Consider the following 22736-nt stretch of genomic DNA (forward strand, 5'->3'; position numbering starts at 1 on the left):
TTAGCTTTGAGATGTAGTCGGGGATTTACAAGAATGAGTTCTTCTCTGTTGTGAAAATACTTACTAAATTATAATATCATATCTAAAAATCTTGCTTCGGCTGTGCTCCCTTCCTGCAGATCCTGCTTTACTTCCTCCTGGGCCAGCAACCTGGAGCTCATTATCCTGTAAGAGCATCAGTAAGTACCTACTTTGGTAAATGGACTCCTGCCTGCCTTTCAACTTGTCCATCTAGACACCATCCTCTTAGATGGAAATAGCAAAAGTTTCCCAGATCTTTGGAGTAAGGGATTCCCTCCTTCCCAGATGACACATTTTAACATTCAATGACTCTTAGTGCAAAAATGCTCTTTAATTTTAACTTAAAACACTGAGGTTTTTCCCATTTTTTTGCTCACTGAGATGGCTGCCATGACAAAACTCTGACAAAATTCTTTTATATTACTGGGAAAGGCTAAAAACATATTTTATGTTTAGGTTCAACAATCATGGTTCCTTAAAGATATCGCTTCAGAAGACTATAGCTATTACTTAAATGCCCTTTAATGTGATTCTTTTATATGGTCTGAGTTCCTAACAACCTTCTTTCCTAATTAAGGAAGTGACAGAGTGTTTAGGTCTGGGAATTCAGAGAGCAAAGCCTTAACTTCTGGCTCAGGGACAGGGTAGTTAAGTAATCTTGATTAGGTTACTTGCCCTTCTGGGCCTAGTTTTCTCTCCCATAAAATGAGGAAATTGGACTACAAGGTCATTAAGGTCCCTTGCAGATTGGATAGTTTATAAAGAAGGCTTCATTCATGCTTCTCCAGGACTATTCCTCCAGGAATATTTACCCCACAAGATAGGATTAAGAGTTCCATGTCCCACATTTGTAGTTTGGAAGCAAGGTTGGTTGGTTGGCTGGTTTGCTTTTCAGGATTATCCAACTGCAACCCTACAGTCCGTTACAGGGAATTTGTACCGCCAGGTATGTTTTAGCAAAACTGATCAACTCAGTCATATCAGAGTCAGAGAATATTGGAGCTGGAAGTGATCCGAGACGCCACAGATTCCAACTGCCTCATTGTACAGATGAGGCAACCGATGTTATCTTTTGTTGATATGAGGGATTATTTTTCCTCCCTACATTTCCCAAGAATATTTAAAATTTTATTCTGTCTAGTCTGTTTGGTCAGAACTACCTTGCGCACGCGCGCCCACACAAACACACACACACTCCTAAGGCTGAGTCTCTAAGGATTGAGATTCTAACACCTTCCCCAACAACCTTTATTTGATCATGTAATTTTGGGAATAACAAGAAGCCTAAAGATTGGTTTTCCTCAAGAGATGTGCCAAATGGCAAATGAAACATTCAAGAGAGCGTTGATGTTTGCTTGTTCTTGAGACACACAGTGTGGACCCTGAGAGCTCATCCTTACCCTCTTATCAGCTTTCTCATTTAATAGCTTATGATGATAAGAGAGAGATCAGTCTGCTAAACTATTCTTGCCGTCCTTGGTAAGCGGCTGGTGAAAGCTGCTCCAAGTGCACAGAGCTGTGTCCGTGAAGTCTTAGACGACAGAGGGCTCCTGCAGCCTTCTTCCAGTCCCGAGAGTGTCTCCCGAGACGACAGACAAGCCCTGGCATTTTAAAACGCAATGTTTGTGAGAACAAAAATGAATTCTTGCACTACTCGACTTCTTCTTCTCCCCCCTAGTCATTAACCTGGAAAATGTTAGACTTCCAGTTCATGAAAAATTCCTGGGTGTTGCACAGAGCAGAGTACATCTAAAAGGGACAGTGGAAAGGGCGCCCGGGTGGCTCAGTCATGACGCGTCTGCCTTCAGCTCAGGTCATGATCTCAGGATCGTAGGACCGAGCCCTGCAACAGGCTACCTGCTCAGCAGGAAGCCTGCTTCTCTCTCTCTCCCTCTCCCCCTGCTTGTGTTCCCTCTCTCTGTGTGTATCTCTTTGTCAAATAAATAAATAAAATCTTTAAAAAATAAAAAAAAAGGGGGACAGTGGAAGATGCTTGTGTTCAAAGGAACGAAGTGGGGGGAGAGTGGACTGATGGGAGAAGAAAAGGATTGGTCTGTGACACCTGCTGTTCAATTAGATTCCAGCTGCCTCTCAGAACTAAGCTATAGGAAAATTCTTCTCCTTTGTTCCTTGACAAAGGTGTTGTAACTGCCACTGGAGCAAACCAGGTGCGGAAGGCACCACAGAGAAAACAGCTGGAAAGGCACTTGTTAATCGCGCCCAGCCCACCTGCTGCCGGTTAATGTCAGGGGCTCTGCACTAGGCTGATCAAAGATTGATCTGCTGATAGCAGAAACGGCTTTGGAATTAGAGAAACAGGATTGATTTTTAAAAATAAAACCAGAAGAGGTGTGTGTTGCCCTAAGGCCCCAAGGCACATGGTCATGGACTTAAAAATGTGTCTCCATGCCAAAAACAAAGGGAGGTGTGATGTTCAGCTGTAAGAACGGGTTGGTTCCCTGAGTAGTGGAGTTCTGTGAACGGGCATAATTCAGCGATATTTGAAAGTCAACAGAATCAGCATCTAAATGTTACCTATTTATTTTAAAGTACAGGTCTGCATATTCTGCAGACCTTATTAAAGAAAAATACCATCCAAATAGCTTCACGATACAGTAGAATGGCTTTAAACACATGAGCTCAGAGATCCCAAGTAATCAGACAAGATGCCTGACAGGGGTTGAGGATCTCCGATGCAAACCTGTTCTGACAGCGTCATGTGTTAAATACCAGCAATGTGACAACACAGCACAACAGATAAAAAGCATCAGATTGGGAAGATAATGATGCAGCTTGCAGAAAGCCCAATCTTTCAGAGACAGAAGATTCTTCTCTTCCCATTGATCTTTAAGAAATAACTTAGCAAGGCAATAGTCAAATTACTTCCAAAGCTTGTTCCCATGGGCCAAATCATCACACTGTTATTCTCCAACCATATCTCTTACAAACCACCTAAGAGGAAATATTCTGCTCCAGGTCCAGTTATTGGGAGGATGTAAAGAATACCATGTCAGAAGAGCCCATAGTCTGGTCCTTCAGGTCTGGATGACCGGACCCCCAACCCCAGCCCCTTCAGAGGTCTCGGCCAAGATGAAAGTGGGTAGGTGGATAAGGGAGACCTGAGGTACACAGAAATACAATCAGCCTATAATAATCTTCTCTCCCTGATGGCATTCTTTTTTCTTGAAAACAGCTTTCTGCTTATTGCTTTTTTTTTTAACTTTAAATGTTCTCCTTAGTTCTTAATCGAAATGGCTTTTTCTGTGACTTAACCCCATTCCAAACTCACAAAGGGTTGTTGCTGATGGGTTGCAGAGATTCATATGGAAAAATCTCAATTATGGAACAGGTTTCCCAGTTAATATCTTACCTAAGAAGGTATTTGAAATATATTCAGAAACCTGGTTCCCTGATCGGCTCATCTCTGAGAGGTGTGTCAGCTCCCGGTTCAGCATTCTTTTGAACTGTGTATGAAGAAGAAAAATATATTATTCACCTAAAAATTAGCAAATGATCACTTAAGATGTTTTCAACTTTACTGAGAACCAAGAGATTGGAGGAGCAGATACAATTAAATAAATGATACTGCGTCTACAAAACACCCCCTTAATGCAAAATCATTCCAATGTCACCCTAGGGAGAAAAAGAGGTTTTCTTAAGATTTCTTAGAATTAACATTTGATTTCTTCTGAAGATGCGAACATAGAAAAAGGAATTTCAATAGAGGTCAAGACAATTTCACTTGAAAAATGTAACAACTTTTAAAACCCATTTATTAGAAATCAACTCGAAAATATTACTTGAGAGATTATATGTGAAAAGTTGAAGAGAACACTAAAGGGAAAAAGAAGCATCCTTTAAAAATCAAGCTGCAGAGAAAGAATCGGGTTAAAATACAACACAGTCTACTCGAATACGATGTAATATAACATCCCCTTATTATACAATAAGCAGCCTCCGCGGGCTAAGGGACAACACAAATTAAATCGTTACAGATGTTTTTCTACTTCACAGAAAGCATACAGATGTAAATGTTTCACATTCTATCAAAGACACATAACAGAATCAAATGAACCCACCTTGATGTAACCCCAAGATACAGATAACAAATAGTTTGCCTCAGGCATTTTGGAATGCTCTCCTTGCCACAATCCACAAATCCCTTTGAAAGAATTCACTGTTCTGAGAGAACAACCCCGAAAAGGACTGGGAAAGCCGGGAAAGCCGAGCAGATTCAGTGGTAAAATCATCAAAACTTATAAAAGACAGAGTCTCCAAAATTTAGGGCATTTCCTAATCCAAACAAAGCCCATCTTCGCACTCCATTCTTACAAGAAGCTTATGCTCCCTGCTTCTTTCCTGGCAGAGAGAGTCATGCAATCAGGAATTGCACGAAGGAACGAGAGTCTGTCTAAATGTATTCAGCTGGCTGGTTTGCAGCACTTATGAATTATGAATAGTCCTGGTGGCCGAAGGGGTTTCCACTCTAGATTAGTCCTGCTCAGCTGAACTCTGCAAGGAAGGAGCGATTCTTCTTTCCTGAGGGGTTGCCAGACTGGGAAACACAGCCATCTTTTAAAAAGGAGAAGATTAAAATGGAGGAAGCCCCATGAATATTTAAGTAAATCTGAAGTCAGTACCCTCCCCCATTTCGACTAGGTGTTCTTAACCCTCTCTCCACTGCACAGACCGTCCTCCACACAGTCACGCTAATGGTTTCAGAGTGATGGTGCATTTGAGTCATTTACTTTCTCAACGTTTAAAAAAAAAAAAAACTGAGAACAGGTAAGAACTGTGCCTGTCTTCATACTAGGCTTTCAGAATACAAAGATTTTTTTTTTTTTTAAGCTAGCTTTTGGGAGGAGTTTTTGCACACTGATGGTGTGTGACAGTGCCTTCAGCCACCCTTTACAATGAAACAAGTGGGAACAGAATGAACTTATTTCACTTAAAAACTACTTCATTTGTGGGGTGCCTGGGTGGCTCAGTCGTTAAGCATCTGCCTTGGACTCGGGTCATGATCCCGGGGTCCTGGGATCGAGCCCTCTATAGGGCTCCCGGCTCTGGCGGAAGCCTGTTCCTCCCTCTCCCACTCCCCCTGCTCTCGCTGTCTCTCTGTCAAATAAATAAATAAAATCTTTTTTTTTTTAAAGCACTTCATCTGCAGAATGCCGTCTTCTCCATTCCATCAGCTCATTAATATGCATACTAGATTGCATTCGACAAATGAATCAAACCCCTTAGACCTTTACATCCAGGATCCGGAACGTGCTGGGAAACATAAGCTATCCTTTGCTGCATGAAGGGTGAATTACTTGGGTTATGAAGGACTACACTTTTGGTATTTGAGTATTAAACATCGTTTAATTCTTGTTAGCAATATTTAGGAGTTACACTAAATTTTATTTCATTTTAGCAATCTAGGCCATGTTGAGAGAGTCCTTCCCTTCCTGTAGACTCGAGCTCGCTCTCCCCTCTCCTGCCCTCCTCCCTCCACCCCCCCTTTCCTCGTCAGCCTTAGACAGCACGGGCTGGAGGGAAGGCCAAGAGGAGAGTCCCACCGCAGCGAGCTTCCCAAGCCCATCCCACTCCCCTCCTTCTCCCTCCTCTCCGCTACCCCACCCTTGGACTCTCCGAAGTTCAAGAACAGCCTGCTAAAGCAAGAGCAAAGCACCATGGCAACAGCCCCCACATGCAATTGGCTCTCTTTCCTGTGAGGCTTTCTCCTTTCAAATGAGCATCCTGCACCAACAATGACTTCACTTCAAGCATCCAGGCCCCCGTCATACCACTGCCTGTGCCCAGGAGACCAGGGCCTTTCTAGCTGAAGGCAACGCAACTTAGTATTGTTGCCTGCTGGCTCACTGCACTATGCATTGTTCTCCGAGAGGTTCTGGGGGAACCCTGCTTGCGTATGTGTGTTTTCCCGTGATACAATATGTAGTTAGCAGTCGCCAGGGATGTCCGGATCAATTGTCTCGGCTGTTGTGTTTTACTGATGGAACCTCTAGGCAGCTTTGAACTCCAGGTGAATCGTGTAAGTTCCAAATTATTTATTTTTCAAGACAAACCTGCTTGGTCATAGTGGCCTCTCATTTTTACTTCTCAAAAGTCAGGCCCCTATGCTCAAGACTTGGAAGCCAGAAAAGACAGGTTTGTATGCTCTGACTGATCAGCTAAATTTTGGAAAAGAGGGAGACTATACTTGGAGTGCTGCTAAAATGTCTTGGAAAAAAGCAGAGACAGATAATTTCTTAAACTATCTCTCTGCATAAGACTTAACCGCAGGTAACATTCAAACACTCCATCCTCATTTGGTTCCTTCGGTTGCTAAAATATTTAGGAAGATTTTGGAGTCAATCAGGTTAGTACTAGTTCTAATAAAACCATTTTATCATGTATTTGATAAATACATTTTGAATATCTAAAATATGCCAGGAAAAGCATTAAAGATAGAGAAGTGAAAAACAAACAAAAAAACCCAAGAAAACAAATAAAAACAAAAAACAAAACTAAACTAAAAAACACCCTTTTAATTAGCTTTCACCCTAGTAGGAATAGTCAGATACATTGGGGCATGTTCCTTGACCCCAACAGTTAACCATCTGGAGAGAGTGGGGCCAGTTCTTTACTAGCTCTGTATAGAAGCAGGGAGAAATTCAATAATAAAAGACAAGGAAGGGAAAGACTTTTCTCCTTCCTTTCTTTCTATGACCTCCCACGGCCACAAAAACCCTTGAGATACACTGTTACTCAGTCCCAACATGGGAGCCGGGGAAATGGCTCTCAGCTACAGGGCTGAGAAGGAGCCAAACTCCTCACTTTTCCTGCATTGATTATAGAAGGAGTAAGCCGTGTAACTAATGACAGATGAATACTATCTCCTCCTTCCCTCTCACAGCTAAATTGCTCTCCCATGAGTCTTTTGCTACGGGCATGGCAATGCCACCAAAAAGTCAAGTCATCCTAAGGTAATCCTAAAGCACATAACGTGATGAAATACACCTATGGAGGTCATTCAGGGTCAGAAACTGACCCAATCCTAAAATGCTGCTTAGCAACAACTATTGGTTTCACTCCTCCATGAGGGAGGGCCCAACCACACTGGCTAAGGCCATCAAGGCTCTCATCAAAAAGGATTCATGAAGGGCCCACTTGTGTTGGGCTCTGTATAAACCACGGAAGGTAGCAGACGGGAGCATGTTTTCCATTCTAGCAAACGTAGAGGACAATCAGGCTGGTTAGCGCTGACCGTGCGATGTAACAGACCAAGGGGTAGAACAGATGGGAACTGTGTTTGAGGTTAAGGCTGAGGAGACAGTTGGACAATCTGGCTTGGCTTAGTTGGGTTTTCAGGGTCAGACCCCCATATGAGAGTGTTTCTGTTGAGCCAGAGACAGCCACAACGCAGTAGACAAATCCTGACTGTCAACTGTCAGCTCTGACCAATAGTCCTGTGAAGTCACTTCACCTCTCATATTGAAATGAAAATGATGCATGGTTTTCGGTTCTAGGCCTTCCAACCTGAGCCTGTCATGATTCTAGGACAAGTTCCATTGCATCTCCTATAGACTGGACACAACACTAACAAGCGACGATATTTCCCAGAAAGCAAAGTTCTCTCAAAACTACTGAGAAAAATAACCCAAATTGGAAACGCTTCAGTAGGCAAGAATAAGTCCCCAACAATGGGGGTGGGGGGGAAGCATTTCTAATGCCTTCAGAGTTTGATGTTCTAAGACTCTTGCAGTCTCCCTGTCTACTTATCAGGTTGGGTGTCCAGTCTGGATAGGAAGGTAGAAGAGTTCCTGAGCGAAACTGTGTCCCAAGCACTTACAGGGTTGAAAGGGAATGGACGTTATTTATTTTATCAAATGCAGCAGGGAAATCCACAAACAGGAGCACACTATTTCAAAGATAAATGCGTCTTTACTACCTAACGTACACGGATCCGATTTTTCTGTTAAGAATCTGCCTTCACAAGAAAACCCTGTTAGAGCCTACCTAGAAATAATGTCCCTAGAGGAAATGGCCAAAGCCCCTTTTGAGCACAGACAGCAAAGTTTGTGAATGGACCCTTAGTAACACAAATTCCTCCAATGCTTCCTTAAGCTTACGCCTGCCACTGGATACGCGAACACTGTTAGAAATTGTCGTTCTTTTTTGAAAATGGAAAAAGATATCATTCTCTATAAATGCTTTAATCTTGCTTGCCTCGAATATATCTGCTCTATCAAATCACACGGGAATGTTTTTGGATAGGCTACCTTTAATAGTGGGAAGTTATTTAAAATATATAGTAGCAAATGTGAAATTCAATTATGATATGAACGTTTTGTTTTATGGCCTCAATTTTTCTTTACCTTCAATGCTACATACAGAGATTATTGTCTTCCTAGCCAGTTTGTGTGTATGTGTGTGTGAAACGATGAAACCACTCTATCGTTTTTCTAGATTTCTCATGAGAGGACCGGTTTGAGCTTTGTGCAAAGACCCACAAGCAACCTAGGAGCTCTCTTGGTAAGGAGGTCTTAGCTACACTAACTACACAGGAGGCGAGGAGCAGAAGGATCTCAGAGATTCGTCCCAGTTCTAAAACTTGGGGGTTTTACATTTCTAAGAATAAAACAATTTAGAAGAGTAATCATATGAGGGGCTAGTATCAGGCACATAGAAGAGCTACTTTTAAGACTCATTTTGGATTGTGAGGGGGTGACCTGGATGTCACCAAGGAGAGAGCCTTTAGTGACCCACTCTATCTTCAGCCGATCAAAAACTAGACAAACAGGCACCTTCCTCGCATTGGTAACCTCACGCTGAAGTCAGAAGGTAAAAACTGTGTGGAGAAAAAAAAAAGAAAGGAAAAAAAAAAAAGAGCCAACGAGAGGAAGACCGCTCCAGCAGTTACCCCTGTGGGTGGCCGTCTACGCAGGAGCCCATCTGTGAGACAGGCGCCTTATTGTGTGGGACCTTCCTGTTTTTGCAGTATGAAACCACTGCCCAAGTCATTAAAGTCACAATGACTTTATTAGGGACTGCATTTTGACTCATATTTTACACTTTGTTAGTCACAACTTAATCAGAATTCCTGGGCATCGGGAAAGCAAAGGGGCTGAAAATTCCTCCTCAGAATGCTAGCGGTGGTAGCGGGAGTCACAACAGCTCAGGGCAACCCACACGTCAGGAGGGCTGGTCTCTGTCTCAGTTCTGGCACAAACTCCCCGTGTGATCTTGGGTTAAGACAAACTGACTTCTGGGGGCTCGGGTTGTTTTTAACGATGGGCATGGCTTCTTTTGTTATAAAACGGCTAATTTCAAAGATTCTTTCTGATTCCAAAGCACTGCTTCTTCATACCCTTTTTTTCCCATGGAAAGAAGACACAAAGAAGTGAAGAACTCTAATTGCTAAGTACCTACCCTTTTTTTTTTTTTTTTTTTTTTTGCAAAATCTGATGTAAACAAAAAAAACAGGGGTTTACTGTATTTTCTCTAGAACCCTTTATCAAACTGACAATTTCCACAATTCTTAACATTTCAGATCATCTGGCAGCGAGTGTTCCGTCTCTTGTCTCCTTTTGCTCTTTCCCTATCTATCATCTGTTTGAAACTCCATGTCACTGTTTAGCATATTTGAGAGGGAAATTAAGTTGAATTGAGTGAGTTGGTAACAGGATTTGGGATGGAAGAATATGCCACTAGTTGTCCACTAACATCTCTCCACTAGAAACCATAGTCCCATGATGGGCCATACCAGAAAACAAGCCCTGGTGTGTGAGTATCTGGAGCACACCGCTGGTACACGAGGGAATAAAGTGAGGTCATTCTAACTGTCCATGTGCCACATCAGAACGAAATTCATCTAAGCACACCAGAATTGAGTGATTCTCTTCTTAACTGTCCAGAGATGTAGTAATCCACAACAAATAAAGATTGAAAAAGAAGCACAAACATCTCTGGCATATTCTGCGACAAAACATTGGCATTTATGATGAAGCTAAAATTGAATAAACTCCATTTGCTGCTTAAAGGACAAGATCTGCGTGACATTTTAAAAGTCCAAAGAGGGACAGACCCATTAGTGTTTTCTACACAGAACTGAAAAACAAAAAGCAAAGCAAAGCAAAACAAAACAAAAGACCCTCAAAAGAATTTAAATACAACACTCTACAACTTGACAGTAGGTCTTAAACAGCCCTCAAAATTAGTAGGTGTTTCTTTCTACCTATTTATTTATCCTCTTTGCTGCTGTCCATTTTTCTTAGAATTTCTGAAACTTTTCAAGAGGAGATATGGCACAGAGTATTGGGACACTCAGAAATGGACCTCTCCTACACCCAAACTAATTCCCTTAGAAATGTTTAGAAAAACTTCCCATGACTTAACATTCCCTTAATTCCAAAAGTTGTTGCAATGATATAATTAAATAGACAAAAGACACTTTATTTATACCCAAAGACGTGTTGAAATTTTAGGTAAACAGTAATTTTTTGTTAGTATTAAGTGTGTTTTAGATAGTTCATGTCCCAAATATCCCATAAAGAGACTGGATTTAAAAATCATATACTCATATCTTGTTAGGTTTAGAGGTATTGTGTATTTTAAAATAATTGAAAATTTTCAAACTTGTTCCTTTTGACAGAGGTCTTTCCTTCTGGTGAGAAACACACCACCACTGTCTCTGTTACTAGAGCTTCACAGTTTCATTTTATGTAGTTGAGCCACTTCTTTTATCTGGCTGTTAATAGAAATAGCATCCCCTCCCCTAAAAAATGAGAGATAATTTGGCAAATCTGGGGTGCTGGCCTGACAAAGATAGCAAAGGCCTTTCTACAGCAGATATCATAAATCATTGCAGCCAGTGACAAAAAGCAAGGAATCAAGGTACACTATTTAGTTACCCTTTTGTTTCTGCATTTAAGCCATCTATCCTTTTTCTGTGCATAATGGCTAATATTTAACCTCAAGCTTCTAAAGCCAGTTCTAAGGCCATGGGTGTTAATGTGATTCCAAAGCAGATGACTAAGGTTTCTGTCGAACCATTTCATGGCCAGAAGTCCTACAAGTTACTATTTTTTTTTAGAATTTTTTATTTTTTTATTAACATATAATGTATTATTAGCCCCAGGGGTACAGGTCAGTGAATCGCCAACTTACTATATTTTTTAAATTAGAAATCTTACCATGGACTAGACCCATACCCATCCAGTAGCGTCCTCTACTGACCAGCAGAAAACAAGATCTATGCCTCAAGACCTTCACATCTGACTTGAAAGTCATTGATGCAGAACCCCCAATCAGGTTGAGCCCCCAAACAGATGCTTTCTTTTCATAATCCCATAACTATTAGTCTTGACTCTCTTTACGAACTGATTTCCAATTTTAGTTTATAATGTCTCCTGGTTTGTTTAAAATTCTGCACTAAGTATTACCTTAATAGAATCCTCAATATTTTTGCAGCCACAAATACCTACCATAGCTTGTTTTTGAGAACAATATTCTACCCTTTTAAATACATCATGTGACATGTATTGTGTTTAATATTAATTATATTGATTTCTATTAACTATGTTATGTTCACATCCCCTTTGAGATAAGAGACAATGTGATGCTTCAAAGCCTGCCAGGGGAATCATTACTTCTGTTTTCACAGTTTCCCAGCACTGGAAATTTGTAAGATCAACTCTAGGGACCATCTAATGAATAAAGGAAACCTATGGGCTACATAGACTTAGCATTTTATTCCCTGAAAACATGTAAGTGATCTGCTCTGGCATTTTGGTAATCCCTACACTGGACTATGCACTTGCAAATTGAGAAGAATCTGCCACGTGGTGGAGGGTAGAATGTATTTTTAAACTATAAAGGATGAAAACAATGGTCTCATCTAATTTTATTCTATAAAAAATTCTATTGTGCATTTCATTTTCTTTTTTTTAAGATTTTATTTATTTTTTGAGAGAGAAATAGAGCATGAGCATGAGCAGAGGGAGGAAGACAGAGGGAGAAGCAGACTACCCACTGAGCAGAGAACCCGATGCAGGACTCGATCCTAGCACCTGATCTGAGCCGAAGGCAGACGCTTAACTGACTGAGCCATCCGGGTGCTCTGCATTTCACTTTCTTATTAGCTACCATAATTTAAAATAGATGGATGAATGCTCTGCACAACACTGAACCCCAAGATGTATAGTTTGTTGGTTCATGGAAGGCTAATAAAGGTAGTATCAGAGCTGGAAGTATAGGTCACACATGAAGTAGAGGGGGTTCTGGTTATAGTTGGCCTTCCCAGACAGTTCCAACAGCATAAAGGGGACTCTAACAGCAAACTCAACATCATACTAACATGCCATCGGGTCAGGTGAGCATCCAGCTGAGTCTGCCAATAAAATTCAAGTCTGAGAAACTTGGCAAGTCACTGAGTCTCTCAGAGACTAAGTTTTTCCAACTTTAAGACTTTAAAATGGGTTAGAAATAATATATGTATGACTGGCAAAGTGTAGCATTTGTCCTTTATCTCACAGGATTTACACTTGATGCTTTATTTCTCAGTTTTGTCTCTGAATTTAATTTGATTTAATTTAAGAGGCGGGGAGGAGAAGAGGGAGAGAGAGAGAATCTCAAGCAGGTTCCATGCTCAGTGTGGAGTCGTCGCAGGGCTCGATCTCATGACCCTGAGATTATGACCTTGAGATTATGACCTGAGCCGAAATCAAGGGTCAGATGCTCAACCAACTGAGCCACCCAGGAGTCCCAGTTTTGTCTCTGAATTTTGAAAGAATTTGAGCTTATCGTAGGGTCTTCACGTGGGTTTGCTTTTGGGTGGAGCTTTCAGCTGGCTCAATGATATCCAAACTCATCTTGTTGACACTAGCTGGTAGAATTCTAACTACAGAATTCCCACAATATGCTACCGTAGGTGTGACACAACTCTATGTCATTTTGATTACATGACACACGAGTTACTCATAGAAGTTCTGGCTCTCTGGTTGACATTTAGATTATTCACCAGTCTAAGGAGTGTAAACCAGAATGGCCAGAAACGTAAATGAAGCCCATCCAATGAAACCATAACTCAAAATGGCCTGGGGTTAGAACTGTATCATTAAAAAAAAAAAAAAAAAAAAAGCCTATTCTGAGACGTCTCGCTGTTGCTAACTCTGTCCATTCATGATTCCATGACTTAGCCAAATTCCTCAAATAAAGAGACTTTAGAACTCTTTGTGTATGAACAAAAGCCACGAATGGCCACCAGTTGCCTGAAATAAGGATAAGTGCACCCAATATTCATCTTGCTTAGACTGCCACGGTTGAGGTCAGTCCAGTAACACATCCGAATTAATTGAATATGTGCCTGGGAGAGCAGTGAGAGGAGTATCAGCAACATGTCAGGAACGAAAAATACAGCCAGACAATGACAGAATGACTAAATGGCTACACTCCAGACACAACAGATATGTAAAGTGGCTGGGTTTCAGACACAACACGTGTTCATAAACATGTTCCCAGCTGAGTGTGCATCGCCAAGCTCCAAAGGGCTCAGATCCTTGGTCACAGGATGCAGACTTTCCAAGAGAAAGGTTAACCAAATGCTCCAATGCTGAACCAAACAACAGCTCCAATGTGCTTCACATTGCTATTCACAAGAAAAGAGCATTTGATCCTGATGATTTTGTTCTCTATTACCAGACCCTGAATTTGGAAGAAGGTTCAGGAGCAAGCTTTTGCACTTTCTGAGGGTAGTTTGAAGAGTCATTGTACACCAGATGGGAGTTTCTCACTCAACTGAACAATGAGAAAAATGAATTGGGCGTGGCAAGCACCTGCACAGGGCACCGGTGTAGTAGTACAACAGAAACAGGATTCCTGGGTTCTAATGGATTTGCTGTTAACAACGTCGTTGCTTCTGGACAAATTAGATTCCATTTCTGAGACTCATGCAAGGGATATTTATCTGAATGTCTACCACGTGTCTAGAGTTATTTGAAATTCTGGGACTACTCTAGCAAACGAGTTCATGTTCCCAATAACCTCATAGTCTAAACGGAAGAGATGAGTAAAAACCAAGTTTCATGACAGAAAAATCAAGATCATGAATTTGTGACAGCCAATTGTAAAAACCCACAAGGTACTGGGTTAGGATAATTAGAGAAGTTCTCTCCAAAGAGGTAACATCAGAACTGAGGCCTGAAAAATAAGAAGGGACCTGGATTGAGCTCTAGTTTTCAAAGTCTATGATTACGTGTTTTGTTACCAAGTTGTATAAGAATATAACAAATTACCTTGTGGATTTCCTTTAACTTTTATTTTTAAATCAATTGACTTTGGGGCAAAAAAGAACAAGATTTCATTCTAGGGCATCAGCAGTGAGTAGCTGAAAGGCTTGGACAAATCAGTGATGTCTCTTGCATCCTGTTTCACACGGAAAAGGGGGATATAGTAATGCCTTCCTCCTCGTAAGCATCAGAATGAGATCACACAGGGAGAGCTCTGTGTAAGCAGGAAAGCCCTCTTCAGGTATGTTTCCTTACCTTGCTACCTTGGATCTGGCAACACAAAAATAACAAACAGCAACGCATTTAGAGAAAGTGGCCCTTTATTTAATGCTCTATCCCAGGACCATAGGGAACTTCGAGAGCAAATAAGCTTTAAAGTGAAGAAAGGGGCCTTAAAAATCCCCACATCGCTCTACAACTAATATTCCCTTGGGCAGAATCAGAGTTCTCTGGGAAATACAGTCCTGGATCACAGGGCTAGATTTGAAAAGCAGAGCTCAAGACAGAAAAATCTTTCCTGAATTCTTCCTCACTAATATTTGCTCCTCTTTTCTTACCTTTATGAAAAAGGGCTCATATTTTACTTGTTTTAACCCAACATATTCTCTTGCTTTAAAGAAAGACCATTCCTGTCCAGAGATTCATGTTTTTATTTATTTTTTGCAAAACTCTCTTATTTTAGGATTTACTAAGGGCCATTAAGGTTGTTTCTTGAAAAGCAAAGTATGGCCTTTCTTAGTTTGAAAACTGCTCTATGCCCCATCTACAATGCGGCATTAGACAATGACCTTATCCTGTGAACATAAAGGAGGAGAGTATTAACAAAAGAGTATTTTTAATTAGTGTAATCAACATTAGATAATTTTTTTGAGATTAAATTATATTGATTTAAAAATATTTTAAAAATCATACTGGTAAAACCTGATGAGATTTCAGGGAACCTTCTGTGCAATGGGTAAGAAAGATGCAAATAAATTTCATGCAACTAGATCCTGAGTGTGTTAAAATACAGCAGGGAAAAATTCAGTGACCGCTCACCCTGTCCCCAACATAAATGAGTTACTGGACTTGGTCAAGTAAATGCAGATATATTTAAATCATTCTGACTTGGTTACAGAATGGAACTGGCAATAGCAATCAAACAGATAAGGGGCTGAGGCAGGGAGAACACACTGTGCCCTCTTAGCTGGGTAGATGGGTAGCATCCGGCTGGCTACATATGTGTCTGAGCAATGAGCAGGACACCTAGAGCATGTGTTGGGAGACCTTTCATTAGTGATCTGTCAGAGTCCCTAGCTTCTCACAGTCAAATGGGTGTGCAAGAGCATACCAAAAATTCATATTAACACTGGATAGTCTAAGCATGTTCCATGAAATTTTTGAAAATACTAAAAAATATTTCCATCTTTAATATCATGCTGTGCCCAGCAGCGAGGTCATTACCTGACCTAGAATCCATCCAAAGCCCTCAGGTCAACACATTTCTTAAATCACCCAATCAAGAAGAATTTCAGAGAAATTTTTTGAATAAGATAAAGCCCAAATCAACCACCACCAACTGACAAAAGCCTTCACCTGTTTTTCGCTTTTCTCCTGAGCCTTACACAGAAATAAAGCTATGACTCTTTGAGACTTTTTAGTCCTACCACTGAGCTTACACAGAGTCTCAAAAAAGTCAAGACACCATTGCAGGCCTCAAGAGCTTACAATCTGGAATAGACTTACATAAAACCTCAGAGAACTAAAATACTAGTTATGATACTAACCAGTAAGCTAGGTAAGAGAATGGTTTATGGAAATCTGGTCAAAGTCAGAGTACCTAAGTCAAGGTTTCAAAAAAAGAAAGCCAAGAAACCTGGCACTAGGAGTAGGTTCATAGTATGGGCTCGATGGTGCATTTGAGTCAAAGGGAAGTCTTTAGGGCAATGGAATGCCAAGAGAGAAGTAAAGGTCTATATTTCTTCATTCTCAAATTATCATAAAACTCTTACTTATATTCTTAAGCCAGGTTTTCTTACTTTCTTTTTTTTTTTTTTAAAGCCAGGTTTCAATAGATTTTCTGACATCAAGGAAAGAGAAGAAGTTGGAAGTCCATAGTTTGGCCAGTAGGAGCTACTAAAACTTAGTATCATTTCGATTATGTGAAGATAAAAATGTTAATCCTGGCTGCCTTTGCAAAATGAGATTTTCTTTTCTGATAGTATGCATACATAGTATATTTTGATGATATATACATATATTTTAATTCAGAAATTAAAACAGCAAAATGTGAAAAAAAAAAAAAAAAGCAATGCCAAAGGCATTTAAAGTAACTCATTCCAACTATTTCCTTCCAGATTTTGAGCACACAGTTTTCAGGAATACTAAATTAGTTCTCTTTACTTGAAGTCATTAGGACGTGGATAGCTTTCACTCAAGAAAGGTAATGAGGACAATGAGAAGGTTAAAATCAATGCAACTGATAGTGGGACCATCCCATGTCTTTAAGTATAATCAGCCTTTTGCTGAAGATGAACAGCAAAGTGGATTTGTAATCGGACCAGTATTTCACTACCTTAATCTTCTGCTAATTAACCCTGTGACTCTGCAGAAGTCATATCATAATGAAATTATATTTTATTTAGATTGTGTTTTATATTTTACAACGATCTTCAGAGCACATTAAATATTTAATCCTCAGTTTCTATCATCCTCATCTATAAAATACAAGGACTTCAAATCAATGATATCTAAGGTTCCCTATTGGGTTTAAAGTTCTAGGATTTTGTTTAAGGCAGCCATGGGAGACTATAACTGGAAAAAATATATTTTGATCTTTTTCTGGCTTGGTTTATCACCTTTCACCATCCGTACTGACCAAAGACATTACATAGTCGCCAAATGACCATTTCACTTTGCCCTGTCTGATTAGCTTTAGCTCATAGCCTATATGGTTGAGTTGGAAAGGTATTTTTATTTAATAACAACTTCTCTTTTTACTGTTTTCTTTTCCAAAGTACGTAACTAAAATTTACCTTTTCAGATAGCAAATGATAAAAACTCTTGTCATATATCTATACCTTCTTAAATTGGTTTAATCATTTTTATGACCGATATCTGTACTCAAATTTCAGTTGCACAACTGCTGAAGGTTATAACCTCGTACACTATGCTGCTAACAGTAAAAGGAACTTGGCCATTTAAAGTTTTTAAGAACATTTTTAAGACTGCCGTACTTTGAACAGCTAAAAAATATAAGTGAAACTGAGCTGCGAAGATGAAACTTATTTTCAATAAATTCGCTGAACTTCAATTTCTGAAGGCTTTAGGTTTCAAAGGTGGTACATTTCTAAACTGCAAGTAATAATCAGAAAGAAACACAGGACTGATGAGCAGAAATCCATGATTTATAGCCTTTAAAACGCAGCTCCATAAAAAGAAAAAGACCATCAGGAACTTCTTAAAGAGAAGAAGATTATCAGGCACTTCCCAAAACAGAAACAAAAGAAACAGAAGTTTTACTGTCTTCTTCATTTCTAAATAACTTAACAGCCCTTTCTTTGTGGAAACACTTGGCTACTTTAAAGTAAATCAAACAAAGGAAGTTACAGTAAAATATCCAGGAGACTAAACAGTTTGGCACCAGTGGAGGGAAACATCACGTACAATTGGGCAAGACAGAGAGGGCTGGCAGGTCCCTGAAAAATGCTAAAGTGGAGGATGTGCTGGGACGCACATCCACTGTTGGCACAGAGCCTTCCAGAGTGTGAAATCTATTGACTGTGGCACAAGTCTGCCCTCGCAGCTTCGGTTTGGTGAGTCCTGGCTTCCAGAAAGCTGATGTCTCTCCACTTGCTGAGCATACTTTTACGCAGAAGGCAAACTGTGGGAAGATCAGCCCAAGACTAGGGTCCATCCTTGGCTCTTCTTTCATAGAGAACAATGGTACCAATTTGGGAAGACTTTTAGATGAGGACGCATTCGAAAAAAAAAATTAAAGGCAAGAAAGAAGTAGGAAAAAAATGTGAAACAGACGTTTATTCCATTAAATCACTGTAATTCCATTTTTTACAACTAGCATTCTGGATTTATATTTGATACTCCAAACATAGTTGTCTGATTTCCCCCCCCCCCATAGGGACAGAAAGGCTCCCCTTAAAATGACTTATTTATCAGATTTTGATAATATAATCTTGTCTTACCAGCTAGCCAGGGGTGCAGCAATCAAAGGTAATGTGCCCTGACTTCACTTCTATTTCATTTGTAGAGATTTAATCAGTTTTTTTTGCTAGTTTTCAAGTGAAACTAGCAAAAAGATGTGTGGGGGGAGGGCTGGTGAATGGATTAGACCTCAATGAAGGAAATAGTTCTGTAAATATCAATGAAGAAGTATTTAAATTAACCAAAGGAGATTGAAAATCAAAGTTACTAAAAAGCACTAAACTTTCAAAATCTTTGATTTGTTAAATTTTCAAAGAGCAGAACTTAGAACACTCGATTACACAAGAGCCCTGTACTGGGCTCCGTGCTTGGCTGGAAGCCTGCTTCTCCCTCTCCTGCTCCCCCTGCTTGTGTTCCCTCTCTCTCTCTCTGTGTCTCTCTCTGTCAAATAAATAAATAAAATCTTTACACTCTCAATAATACAACTTATTTTGTCATAGAAAGTAACTGAGATAATGCCAGATAAAAAAACAGCTTAATCTTCTCTTTCTTCTTTGTTGGAAGACAAAATGTAATGCAGACAGTCTATATCTTACCTCTAGGAAACCTCCCTGTATTAATTATTGCTACTGAAGCACTGCTCCTCTGTTTCATGGTCTTGGGACATGTGTTAGAAAGGATGTAATATATGATGAAATTGCCCCAACTTTTTGGATGATAATTTTCAAAAAAAGAATAGCCTCTCCCCATTTTTTTTTAAATGTTGGGGAGGGGGTATAAAAAGGGGATTTGGGGGTTGGTTGTCTTTTAAACAAAACTTCATTGTTTTCTCTTAGGCCATGTTAGAGAATTGGGGAGAACAAATAGATCCTGAATTGAGCAAACCTGTCCACAAGAGGCAGCAGATTCGTTTAACACTGTTATTTACCTTTTTGATGAGTGCTTTACAGCCATCTTCTGTAACTATGGTTATTCTCCTCCTTATTATCTGTTAACAGACACTGCTTCCCAGCCAGGGAGACTGAATTTAAGGTTATTAATGGCTGGTGTGGAGGCCCAGAATATGGTCATTGCAGACCAGGATTCTGAACCAGACCTAAACAAGCAATGATAGCCAGAGTTCCAAGAAGAAGACCTCCCAGAAATGACAAAATTTCCTTGTAAGCGTTACTAAATACCTTTCTGTTTCGATATTTATCTGTCCCACCGGGATCAGTGACGGTGAGTCAGGTGGCCCTGGGTGTGAATCCCGCTCTCTTCTTCACCTTAGGCAATGTAATTCAACTCTTTAAACCTCACTTTACTATAAAATGGAGACAAGAATAAATAGTATGTATTTCCGAGGGTTGCTGAGAGTATTACTGACAATGTAGGTAAAGGGGCTCAGCACCACGTCTGCACAGATAGCAGAAAGCTGTGAAATTAGTTTGGCTGTCGACACTGACTGTCCCAACCATAAATGCAAGAGCTGCAAGACCCCATGGAAACAGTCTTCTCCAACTATTTCGTTTTGTAGATAAAGAAAGGCAAAGATTCCTAATGAATTAACTGTTTACAATAATATTCCTAAATGGAGGCAAAGCTAGACTTCAAACTCATGGCTTCAACCTAGGCTCCTTTCCCTTTGATGCCTCCAGTTCTATGTAAGTCTGAGAGAAAAGAGAGAAAACTTGGATCGAAAATGTTCAAGTGTCCCAGCTGGCTGTCAGAACTGATTTTCCTTCTATTCTTCCCTCGAATCGAGGTCATTTCTAACATGTGCAGGGCCACATAAATAAGTGTGAATAAAGACAGAAATCGAGCTACCTCCAATGCTCTTCCTACCTCAACAGACATCCCTTCCTAGCAGCTGGGAAGGTCAACGTGAAGTACACATTCTTGAATTTCCTGGTTATGGCCGTGCAAGGGGACCTAGCTCCAGGACCGCGCCCTGTCCCATTTCTTCCCCCAAAGAACACGCCTTCCCACACCCTTCTGACACCACCTGCCCGTACAAGCTCCTCCCACACACTTCTTTCAAGCTCAACTGCTGCTTCTTGGCTACTCTTTGGGCCCAAGTGAGTTCCTGCAGCATCTCTAGGAAAGAGACCTGCACAGGCCCTGGAACAGGGTTCAGAACCATTGGGCAGAGAATGCAGGGGCCCAGTAGATGCAACGTGGTCCTGGGCAGACACCACAGCTGCCCCTGGGCCCTGCTGGCTTCTCACCTCCTGCAGCAAAGCGCAGCCAGTGGACAAACCCAGGCTCTCCTAGAGCAAAGGATCCAGGAAAAGGACCCCTCGTGCCCTAAGGGTGGGAATGCTCTGTTTGTATCTTTTAACTTTGGGCAAAAGTAGAAGTAATCCCCTCCAGTGATTGGTCACCTGCCTATTATCTTCCTGACATAGCTCTGAGAGGAACCTGTTGACCAAGAAGATCTATTCCCTTCTTGGTTCTGCTGGATCTGACATTTCCCATACTTATTGATTATTCAGTTAGAAAGAAAATGACTCGCCCAAGTGTGGGGCAAACAGCCTATCAGAGTCACATTCCAGTATCCTGCGGCTTGAGTCCCGAGGGGCTCCAGGCTGATAGAACTATATGAGTTTATTCCTTTCCACCCAAGAGCACAGGCAATTATCTGCCTTTACTTTCAATACTCTCGTGCAGACACACCTGAAGAACCGGAAAAATAAACCTGCGTAGCCAGAAGGACTCACTTCCCCTTTGATGGTATCTGCTGCTGACTTCAGGATACCTTCAAAGGAAAAGGACCTTCTATCTCCCTGTCTTATCTTACAGATTTCCTTAGCAAACCTGGACTGAAGGGCTAGGTCCTGAGGCTTCATTCTAAAGACTCTACTGATAATATGCAGGACTGCTCTTCTCAACAATGAAACTTGCATTTTCACCGAGAGAGGGACCAAAACCTTTGTCCTACACATAAAAACAGCCCAGGACAAAGCTGGTCAAGAAAGAACAGGAGAACCGGAGAGTGTTTTGGGGGAAGTCAGGCTAGTGATAAGCTGCTTGAACAGAGCTCCTCGCTGAATACCACAGCATGTTCATCTTTTGAAAAACCTTCAACATGCTGGGTATAAATGACCCCTTTGATACTTTCCCCTGAAAAGTTGAGGCGACAGACTCTGCTCCTGAGTAAAACTCCCTGTCCTTGCCAGTCCCAACTACGCCTCACTGGGATTGTTTTGTGCTGGGCCTTCCTCAGCCACTGTTGTTGCAACTCTGTACTTTTCTGACGGAGTCTGTCAGGAAGGAGACAGGAAATTCTAGTCACCCGCACAGCAGCTGCGCCATTCCTCCTATCCTCCTCCAATGACGTCGGTTGGCTTTGGTGACACGAGGTCAGGAACTGAGCCACAGCGAAGGTCAGGAAGATAGGTCAGTGTTTATGCCGTGGTTGGGCTGGGGATCCTGCTGGGGCTATTTGCTTTCTTCCTTGCTATACTGTTTCTCTTTCCGTTCCTCTTTTTATAATGCAGAGCCAAAGCATCCTGTTTTGAAAAACATCTGACTGTTTTGTCACCGAGGAACTCATGCTCTGATGCGTTTGGGCTGAAGTGTAAGACAATTCTTCTAATTCAGGAGGCGATAAAAGTTGAAACAAAAATTAATGAACAAGTCTAAGAAGCCAAATTGTCGTTACAGAAAACAGTTAAAACAGTTCTAACACGTCTAACTGAACTTGGGCTGCTGGCAGAAGGTTCACTTGACATCCTTTTCATCTTGCAAAACAATGTCATTGCCTCATAAAGCTGCTGAATTTATTTCATCTTTGGGGAAAAACAACCTATAATATTAACCCGGCTGGCTGCATCTTTCTCTATAATCCTGTAATTCCATCTGGCCTGTGGCCAGCATTAAGAGAAATGAAGGAAATTGGGGTCTAGAAGGAGACCATGTTTCTAGAGGTCACAGAAACAGTTCCTTACCTCTCAGACTCTGAAATGCACTTGGGAAAACCAGTTATCAACTTTGAGTCACAATTTTCTTCAAAATATAAAAGGGTTGAGAAAAACAATAAACACACAACCCTACCCAGACGGGGTAAATATGAAAGACTGCTTGTTTTTCCTGCACTGGGCATGGTCAACTCTCTACCATTTGCACATTCCCAAACATCCCCCATGCAAAGAACTGGCTTTCCCATCACCGCTGTTGAGTAGGTAAAAACTCAGTAACTCCCTTAGCTGATCAAAACTAAGGGCATATAATTTTTGCAAAGATGTAGTGGCTGCTATTAAGAAGTCTTCATTTATTGAATCTTTACTACCCAGCAGGTGCCTTGCTGAGTGTTTCAGATGC

General features: G+C 40.9%; 1 protein-coding gene across 5 annotated transcripts in view; it reads right to left on the minus strand.

The window, feature by feature from the left end:
* Positions 1–22736, minus strand: part of PDE4B (phosphodiesterase 4B) — a 447018-nt gene that overhangs the window by 15530 nt on the left and 408752 nt on the right. For 4 of the 5 annotated variants that reach the window (XM_032302838.1, XM_032302839.1, XM_032302836.1 and 1 more), the window contains one exon: positions 3392–3485. In XM_032302838.1, coding sequence (XP_032158729.1) covers positions 3392–3485 — 94 coding nt within the window. Of the gene's footprint in view, positions 1–3391; positions 3486–4100; positions 4962–22736 lie in introns of those variants that run through there. The other variant, XM_032302840.1, reaches the window with a different exon arrangement.

Source organism: Mustela erminea, chromosome 10 (assembly GCF_009829155.1).
Source record: "Mustela erminea isolate mMusErm1 chromosome 10, mMusErm1.Pri, whole genome shotgun sequence".
Lineage (NCBI taxonomy): Eukaryota > Metazoa > Chordata > Mammalia > Carnivora > Mustelidae > Mustela > Mustela erminea.